At 49.4% G+C, this 10,011-nt stretch overlaps 1 protein-coding gene across 1 annotated transcript in view; it reads right to left on the bottom strand.

Annotated features, from left to right (window-relative positions):
- LOC103591528 (polycystic kidney disease protein 1-like 2) overlaps positions 1 to 10,011 on the bottom strand; it is a gene marked incomplete at its 3' end in the record, with an annotated part of 34,109 nt that overhangs the window by 22,770 nt on the left and 1,328 nt on the right. The window contains exons 2-4 of the mRNA XM_008574005.1: positions 8,627 to 8,788; positions 5,388 to 5,573; positions 683 to 793 (exon numbers count right to left, since the gene is read on the bottom strand). Coding sequence (XP_008572227.1) covers positions 683 to 793; positions 5,388 to 5,573; positions 8,627 to 8,788 — 459 coding nt within the window. The remainder of the gene's footprint in view (positions 1 to 682; positions 794 to 5,387; positions 5,574 to 8,626; positions 8,789 to 10,011) is intronic.

The raw sequence follows: 10,011 nt of genomic DNA, 5'->3' as shown, positions 1-10,011 counted from the left end.
AGAGCCTAATTTAATCACTGGCAAAAATTGGAAAGCTTTGGGCACCAGAGAAGACTGTAGCTGCAAGAGGCAAGTGGCCACTGGGACTATTTTGCTCCCACGTCTCTGCTGCTAGTAAGTCTCTCCTGGAGTCCCTGGCCTAAATTCTGACAAGGCAATGCTTTATTCTCTTTACCTTTCTCTGATTTTCTGAGCCCTCTTCTGCTGTTTGGTTGGATTGTATCCACTTCTGTATAGGTACACCCTAGAGGGCTCCTGTCTATGCTTTGTTTTTCTGATTTAAATCTAGTCGATACTTTTCTTCTTTATGCTGAAAACAGTGGAGAGAACTACTTTTATCGATTACTGTTAATGGAATAGGTTGGCACTGCAATTGGGACTAGGCTAAACTGGACCCCACTGCTCCTGTTTTCTCTTTTTTTGTTTGCTTGGTTAGACATTTACTTGAGTACCAGTAATCTGAATAAAGCTTCCAATCCTTGCATCAACTTTTGGACTTTCAGGTCATTTGTTTAAAGCGAGAGAGCAAGCTGAGCCTGACCATCGGTAACAGGCTGTAGGGATGCTGTTTGGGTGAGGAGGTCTCTCAGCTCACCCCAGTCGGTGGCTGCTGCCTCTGTCCTTGGGGGGAAGCTGGACAATAAAAGAGAAATTCCCACGCCCAAGCAAGTTGGGGACTCACCTTCCCGGCACTGGTATTGCACCCACAGGTAGCTGCCCCGAGTTGGACACAGGTCTCCAAAGTAGGTCCCATCTGCCGCCACCTGGCATGCCTGCAGCCCCTGGCACTGGCCTGGGAAGCGCCCACATCCCAGTAGAAGGAGGAATGGTGTGCAAGACAAAAAAAGCTACTGTCAACAGAGCTGCACAAAGATGGATTATTTAGTAAGATGGCTTAAAAAGCAAAAACCTACACTCTGAGAACCGGCAAGAGGGGGCAAGATTAGGACTTCTGTGTCTATTGGGGGTGCCAGGTGCCCACAGAAGAAGGAACATGAAGAACCCACATCAGAACAAAAACCTACACTCTGAGAACCGGCAAGAGGGGGCAAGATTAGGACTCCTGTGTCTATTGGGGGTGCCAGGTGCCCACAGAAGAAGGAACATGAAGAACCCACATCAGAAATATCAGGATCATCCAACACCTCTCCCTCCTGCCCGTGTGGACGTATTAGATGCCTGTGAAGATGCCGGGGAGAAAGGGGCAGGAAGGCACTGTGGCCCAAGGGCAACCTCGTGGCTTTGCCAGAAATGCGTGTGTGTCCTGGCTCCTTTGCCTCTTAGAAACCCACACTTGCTCCAGACTTTGACATATTTCAATGCTCCCCTGCCTATGTGGTCGCTTAGTCAAGGCAAGCCCCCCATTGCATCCCGAGGGGCTCCCCCGAGCCTGGATCTCCTTCCTGCTGTCACTGTTTCCTACACCCTGCTATCAGTCACCAGGTGCTGATGACTGTCCAGTCTACACCTGTTCAGCTCTCTCTTGAGGTCCTTATCCATATGGTCAGTTGCCTACTTGACATCGCCACTTGGATGTCACAGGCTGACCCAGGTTCCTGTATCCCCAAAGTGAGATCTTGATCTCTAATACGGGTTGAATTGTGATCCCCAGAAAGATATGTTGAAGTCCCAACTCTCCATACCTGTGAATGGGACCTTATTTGGAAGTAGGGTCTTTGCAGATGTAATCAAGTTAAGATGAAGTTATTAGGGTGAGCCCTTAATCCAATATAACTGGTGTCCTTATTAAATGAGGGAAATTTGGACACAGAGACACAAAGGGAGAGAAGACCATGTGAAGACCAAAGCAGGGGTTGGAGCGATGTAGCTACAAACCAAGAACACCGTGGGCTGCTGTCATAACCAGAAGCCAGGAGAGGTGGGGAACAATCCTCCCCTACAGGTTTCAGAGGGAGCGTGGCTCTGCTGGCACCTCATTTTGCACTTCTGGCCTCTAGAACTGTGAGAGTATAGATGTTTGTTGATTTAAGCAACCCAGTTAGTGGTTCTTTCTCCCAGCAGCAGTAGGGCACAACCGTGACCTCCGTTCTCCACCTCCCACAAGCTATTCTTCCTTCCTCTTTCAGCCTCTCCTCTCTCCGTTCATGCATCTCAAGATACAGAACAGTCCAAGCCAGAAATGTAATGGTCATCCTTGACTCCCATCAATGGCCAAGTCCCACTAGTCTTCCTTCTGTCTCTGGAGTACACCCATTTCTCTCCATCTTACATTGTGCCACCAGCGTCTTTCATCTGCTCCTCTCATCCGCTCCCTGTTCATTTTGACCCACAGCAGCCTGAGGGTGGATCTAAAACAAACCTGGCCCTGCTCCTCTCCTGCTCAAAATCCTCCAGTGCTTTCCCAATATTCTGGGGATGAAGGCCAGGTTCCTTGGGCCCCAGTCCCCAACTCTATCTGCACTAGAGCTATCCTGAGTGCTTTGCAGCTCCACACACTTCCCAAGCTCTTTCTCACCTCCAGGGCTTTGCATGCATTCTTACCATGGTCCAGAACACTCACCTGTCCTCTTCCTGGTTATCTCCTAGGATCTCCCCTCCTCTGGGAAGTTGACCAATCACTTGATTCACAGATCCACCCTCACCCTGCCCTGCTCCATATCGCAGGGAACTACATATCCCAAACTCCTTTGCCCACTGGCTTTCGGGTAGGCTTGGCCAAGGGCAGGCACTGGGGAAGACTAGAGGGCAGTGTATTCATTTCCAGTCACTGCTGTAACAAATTACTGCAAACACAATGGCTTAAAACATCCCAAATTTATTATCTCATAGTTCAGGAGGTCAAAAGTCTGGGCTATGCTCAGGGTATCACTGGACTGAAATCAAGGTGTTGGCAGGGCTGCTTTCCTTTCTGGAGGGTCTGGGGAAGAATCTGCTTCCAATCTGACTCTTATTGTTGGCAGAATACAGCCCTCAGCTCCTAGAGGCCTCTCTGCAGACCTTGCATGTGAACCCTGCTTTTCAGAGCATGCAATGGCGCATCAAATCTGTCTCACACTGGGAATCTCTCTGACTTCTCCTCCCACATCCTCTTCCACTTCTAGCCAAAGACAGTGATCTACTTTTATGGGCTCATATGTTTAGATTGTGCCCAACTGGATAATCCAGGATAGTCTCTCTATTCTCTCAGCGGATGAGCAACCTTAATTATATCTCAAAGTCCCTTTTGCCGTGTAAGTTAACATATTCACGGGCATGGTATCTCACCATACCCAGGGATTAGGTGGGAAATCTTGGGGGACATGATTCTGCATATCCCAGATAAGAAGCGGTAGGAAGATGGGAAACTTCCCTCCTGCACGGTCCTCCCTACATGGTCCTTGCTCCCACAGGGCAGCCTCTGTCATGGTTCTAGCACCTGCTTGGTGGCTCTGACTTCTGGTTTTGGTAAGGCCATCCCTTCTGGTTGTCCCTCCAGCCTTTAGGAGTGGTAGTGTTTTTCTCTTGGTGCTAATCTCATCCTGTTTGGCTTTTCAGCACTTCCATGACTTGAGAAGCCAATTCCCAGCATTTGTTCACATCGTTGAAGTACCTAGCATAATTTCCAGTGGGACCTAGTTGGATACACCCCTCGATCTGAATTACATACTCCTACTATGTGCATGCACAGCACTAGACTATAATCTCCAAAAGAGTGGGAAGTTTTAAAAACTTTTTGTTCACTGCTCTATCTTCAGCACACAGAACAGCTGCTGGCACATGGTAGATAAAAAATAAGTTTTGCATGAGTAAATAAATAGCACCTTTGGCTCCCCTCTGTTATAGCATTTAGAACACTGTTGGGTAATTGCCTGTATACATCTCTCTCCCCCCTTGGAAAATGGGCTGCCTGTGTCATCCCTGTATCCACAGAGCCCAAGATAGTGCATGGCACAATGTTATTGCTCAATAAATGTTTATTGGCCAACTGAATGAGTAAGTGATCAGGACACTTAGATACAGACAGACCCCTTGAGTCCCTCTCAGATCTTCTCCAACCCTTCCCAACAGGGTATAGGACCCCCCTCTAATGTGCTCTCTGGGGTATGGCTGCCACATTTTGGAAGCTTGAGCTGAGCCTTTGAGGAAATAGCCCATGCAGCCCCAGCAGTGCCTTGGTGAGGGAAGCACATCCATCAGCCTGTCCAGCCCAGAAGTGCTGGAACAACAAGAAGAGTCTTTTCCTCCCCCCACCCGCAGCTGAGCCTTTGAGGAAACAGCCCATGCAGCCCCAGCAGTGCCTTGGTGAGGGAAGCACATCTATCAGCCTGTCCAGCCCAGAAGTGCTGGAACAACAAGAAGAGTCTTTTCCTCCCCCCACCCGACACCAGCTCCAAGGGGGCAAAGGGCAATGGGGCTGACACGTGGTGGGGAAAGGAGCAGTTCCAAGGGGGTGGTGCATGCTGCCCCAAGGCAGGAGGAGGAGCTGGGAGTACTGAGCACCTTCCCCTGAATCTTCAAGCGGGGACTGGGTGGAGGCAGAGCCTCAGAGGGGAAACACAGAGGCATGCAGAGGAAGGCTGGTCCTGAGACCCCAGGGATCCCAGCCTGGGCACAGATTGCTGTGTCATCACTCAGCCAAGAAGCAGCAGACTGCCTACCCTCCCAGGACCCTGCAGGATGGACAGTGGTCACCTCAGAGGAAAGAAGGGGGCTCCTCTGATGTCTAAGACAGTGAAAGTTTCTGAGGACTCTGGACCTCCCAGGAGTGTGCAGGGAGCCCCATAATCCCTAAAATTGAATCCTTGTCATGGGGCTGCTCAGAGGCAGATTTAATCTGATTTAGGAAAACAAAGCCTTAGAGAAGCTCTCCCACACAGACAAGAGATAGTGTCAGGAGCATTTGCTTCAGCCTCATTCACAGCAGCAACAACGAAGAAACGACTCATGCATCTCTCGACAGGAGAAGAGACGATCGTGGTGCAGAGACACACTTGACGAAATGAACAAACCAGAACAATGTGCATCAAGATGGGTGATACCTCTCAAACACACAATGCTGAGCAAAACACAATGACAAAAAATTAAACAGAAGAAAGAAAAAAGCACACTGCAGAATGACACATACAGGATGATACCACTTACAAAAACATCAAATCTGAAAAACCCCACTGTACAATGTTTAGGGACATATAAATAGAAAGCAGCAATAGAGAACCATGCACGTGATTAATAAACACCAAATGCATGACAGGAACAGGACCAGGGAGGGCTACATAGGAGCCTTGTAACTTGCATTCATTTTTCTAAATGAGGGAATCTTAAGCAAATGTGGCAGTGTTCAGATTTGACAAAGGTGGGTAGTGGATCAATGGGAGCTCATCACAATATTTTTATTCTAGTCTATATGTTTGGAATACTTCAAAATTTCTGTGCGCCTTGGGCCCTACCTGCCACTTCGTCCTTGACGCTGACACAGCTGCATTCCTCTTCCAGGTCCAAAGGACTCCCAGCATTCTGGGTGCAATAATGGGGGGTCTGGCGCCCGTAGAAGGCATCCTGGATCTGGATGACCTCCCCCGAGCCACAGTGCATGGTGGCATTGAGGCCCTCGCAGGCCAGGCTCTGGCCAACCCCTGTGGCAAAGAGAAGATGACACCTTAGGGGGCCTGGCAGTTACAAATGGGCAAGCCCCTGGTTGATGGGAAGGTGTCAGGGCTGTGACATGCAAGGACCTAGCTTGGTAGGGGTGAGAAATATAATGTGGGGGGTCGAGAGCATGGTCCTGGAGCCAGGCTGCCTGGGATCAGCTCCTGCCCTGCTATGCACTGTCTGTGTGACCTTCAGCTAATTAGCCAGCTTCTCTGTGCCTCCTGTGTAAAGGGGGATATCAATGCTGCACCTCCTAGGGTTGTTAGGAAGAGTAAATGAGTTATACATGTACAGTAAGTGGCAACTATTGTTCTGCCTATTTCTAGTATCTTCCTTAAGCATTATCTTAAAACAATGTCTGGCACACAATAGATGCTAAGTCAGTATTTGCTGAAGGAATGAGTGGTCTCATCATGTCTCAGACCAGTCCTACCAGTTGTACTGTTATCCTCCTGTTAAGAACACATTGGGAGAGAGAGCGTACCTAGGGATACAAAATGGAAGTGGGGGAAAGAGGGATGGTAGGGAGGTTGGGGATTAATTGGGTGGGGGACACGGGGTATAATCGCAATATGTGGTAATGGGCATGCTGCCAGTATGGATCTGGCTACCACACCTTGGGCAAATGTGATGGTCAGCCTTGTACGCCATGAGTATTCATAACCAATAAAAAAAAAAAATGAATCTCAAAAAAAAAGAACACATCAGGATCAGAGGGATCCCTGTGCTGAAACCCCACTCCACCCAGCTTCCAGAACACAGCTGACGCTCAGTAAACATTTGTTTAAAAAGAATGATGTGGCTGGGCATGCTCAGCCAGAGAGTGGGAAACACTGGACTCAAACTCAGGCCTGTTTGCCTGGCTGGACCACGACAGGGCTGCTGTTGAGGCCAAATCCTGTATTAGTTTCTTATGTTTCTGCAGCAAATTACCACAAAGTCAGTGGTCTACAACATAAACTTGTCACCTTACAGCTCTGGAGGTTAGAAATCCAAAAATGGATCTTATGGGTGAAAATCAAGGTGTGGGCAGGGCCGGCTCCTTCTGGAGGCTCTAGGACAGAATCTGCTTCCTCGTCTTTTCCAGCTACTAGAGGCCACCCCCGTTCCTCGAATCGTGGTCCCTTCCTCCGTCTTCAAAGCCAACAGTGTAGCATGTTTGAATCTCTTGCTCTCTCTCTCTCTCCGATCATAGGCAAACCCAGGTTCAAGCCTCAACTCTGTCACTTCCCAGCTGTGTGGGAAGAAACTTACTCTTTCTGAGCCTCATTTTTCTGAGCTTTAAAATGGGCCCACAGTAGAATAGTGATGGAGTTAGGATGTGTTGTCCCCTCCAAAACTCATGTCGAAATTTGATCTCCAGTGTGGCAGTGTTGGAAACTGATTGAGTCATGGGGGCGGATCCCTCATGAATGGATTAATGCTCTCCCTGGGGGAGGGGGGATAAATGAGTGAGTTCTCGCTCTATTAGTTCCCGTTAGAGCTTGTTGTTTAAAAGACCCTGGAACCTTCTCTCTCTTTCTTGCTTCCTCTCACCATGTGATCTGCTTGTACCTGCCGCTGCCTGCCACTTTCTGCCATGAATAGAAGCAGCCTGAGGCCTGTGCCAGATGCAGCTGTCCCAGAATCATAAGCCAAATAAACCTCTTTTCCTCATAAATTACCCAGTCTCAGGTATTTTTGTTATAGCAACACAAAGGGACTAAAACAAATAGCGTAGCTACTTCTCCCGTTGGGATGAATAAATGAGCACAGAGCGTTTAGCTCAGCGTCTGGAACAACTGCTTGAGAATGTTAACTCTTCATGTGTTAACTTCATGCCAAGGGGCTCCAAGACCCTGAGGGCCAATAGATCCTGAGAGACAGGTTTGAACTGGATGAGGGGAGGTTGGGTGAGAGGGGTCAGGGGTTAGATGGCTACAATAAGAAGAAAGGGAAGTTGCACAACGAAGAGGTCCCGAAAGCTTCCCAGTTCTCAGAATTAAGCAGGCAGAGGAAATTAAGCCTGCGTGGCAGCTATTTTAAGCCAGGCAAAGGGGAAATAGAGCAGGGCTCCTTTGAGAGTCCAAACCTAGAGTGGGGCCCAGGAGCCAGGAGGGGGCTGGGCCCAGGAAGCCCAGAAACTACTCCCAGGCCTGGTTTGAGGGCTCTGAGCACATCACAGGAGCAGGGTCAGGGGAGCACAGGGCACTGCCAGGGCCCTGTACAGTGGGCAGGACCCCGTGTGGGGCCACAGGCTGTTCCTGTAGGGACTCTCACACCCAGTCCTCAGAAGGGGTCTCCAGGGCCTGCAAGGGGAGTTAACACTGGGCATCAGCTGGGGGAATTTGGGAGTGGAGGGGGAGTGAATGTGGTGGGGACAGGCTCAGACCCAGGCGGGTCGAGGTAGCAGGAGTTGAGGGTGAGAGAGAACAACCTCCTGGCGCTGCATCTCCCTCATGGGGAGTATGAAAAAGGAGGATAGAGCTGAGAATCTCCCCTTCCACGTGTGTGCATGAGAGAGAGACAGAGAAGAGAAAGACGGTTGGCAGGTGAGCAGGTGAGTGACAGGGAGAGACTGGGGACGTGAGCTGCAGAGAGTAAGGGAGCCACAGAGATACGGAGCATGGCAGAGGCAGAGAGGGAGAGAGACAAGGAGACAGAGACAGAGAGAGAGAGAGAGAGAGAGAGGAGGAGACAGAGAAAGAGAGAGAGAAACAGGGGCGGGGAGGGAAAGAGGGAGAGTCAGAAAATCACAGGCAAATGAAGGTGAGGTCAGAAAACACAAACAGGCAAAGCACTTTAACAGGGGGACAGAGAGACAGAAGACACAGAAAAACACAGAGAGGCACTAGAAAAGGAGGAGAGACAGAGAGACCCACACGGGGAGAGAGGCAGAGACTGAGAAACAGAACCAGGAAGAAGTGGGGAGAAAGAGAAGGAAAAGCAAGACCAAGATGGGGGCAGAGAGGGGACGGAGAGACAGCCCTCCGGACAGCCCCGCCGAAGGAAAGGAGAGGGGGCGAGGAGGTGGGAGGGCCGTGGGCTGGGCGCTCACCACGCTGGCAGATGAAGGCGAAGGCCTGCGTGCAGGCCGTGGCCGCCCACTCGGAGGAAGGGCCTCTCCCGATGTAGCCGCAGGTGTCGGCGGCAGGTGCGGCCAGCCCTCGGCGCCAGTTGCTGTAGCTCACATTCGAGGTGTCCAGCCAGGTCCCCGGCCCTGGGATGGGAACGAGAGCACTGGGACTTGGCAGGAGTCTCCTCTTACCAGCTTTGATGTGGCCGGCTTGCCCCAGCCCAACTCCTCGCATGCAGTAGGTGCTCAAACAATGTTGCCGGGCCAAAGGCCTCTCTTCCCCAATACCAGCAAAGGAGCATTTCCTTACCATCATCATCCTCACACACTCAAACATATGCACTGCGGTACCAAACTGGAAAGCCCATAACAAGTGTTTGGATTAAATAAACAATGCTTCTGGCTCTAACCAGCACCTAAGAGAGCCCAGAGGTGTGCCATCAGGTGTCAGTAGGTGTCTCACCCGTGAGTCAGGTCCCTTGTCAAATATACCTGGGCAGTGCGGAGTTAAAGTGTAAGCAGTTTCCATTACTTCAGTGCTGTTCAGAGTCTTGAAAACACGATGTCACTCTTGAAGAGGTGCTCTGTGTGTGTGGGTGGGTGGGTGGGTGTGATATACAATCATTTCAAGGCCACTAGAGAGCTAGAAAACACTAGATATAAAAATTTACTATGAAGACTCAAAAATATAATCATTAATTTTTTAAAAGATAAAAAATTCATGCAAATGGTTTTTTAAAAAATACGAAAGGTAAAAAAGGAAAACATCTTCCTTCTGCCCACCCGTGGACTGCTCTCATTATTGTTACATTCCTTGTAAATGGTTCCAGGTGGAACTTTACCCACATATCTGCATTTATGGGCGCCTGGAATCTATTTGCACAAATGTGATTGTATTGTGCACAGTGTTCTGGTCCTTGCTTTTTAAATAACGTATCAGCCTAGTTAGATCCACATTTTCTGTAACAGCCACGCAGTATCCCTTGGGAGTTTTTAATAGACACAAGTCCTTTAGCTGCACGTGAATGGCTGTTCAATGTACAGAAATTCACAATTGCTGCAACTACAAGTCAAGAAACCATTAGATAAACATTGCCTGAAGAGGCATCGTAAGAATTCATATCCCCTTGGCAATGAATTTCCTTAAAGGAGCTTCCCCAACAGCTTGTTTAAATAAGACATTTCCATCCACACTGGTATATTTCTGTGGGTGCTCAGTTCACACCAAGTTACTCATTTCTAAAACCCAGTAGCTTCTACTGGGACAAAGACAATGCGTGGTTACCAGTGTGACATGGCAGGAGAGGTCAGCCTTAGGAGTTGCTCTGACCGGCTTATGGCCATGTCATCTCAAGGAAGTCAATTCC

The sequence above is a fragment of the Galeopterus variegatus genome, unplaced genomic scaffold, assembly GCF_000696425.1.
Source record: "Galeopterus variegatus unplaced genomic scaffold, G_variegatus-3.0.2 Scaffold982, whole genome shotgun sequence".
NCBI lineage: Eukaryota > Metazoa > Chordata > Mammalia > Dermoptera > Cynocephalidae > Galeopterus > Galeopterus variegatus.
The sequence above is the reverse complement of the archived record's forward strand: the minus strand, read 5'-3'. Positions and strand labels throughout refer to the sequence as shown.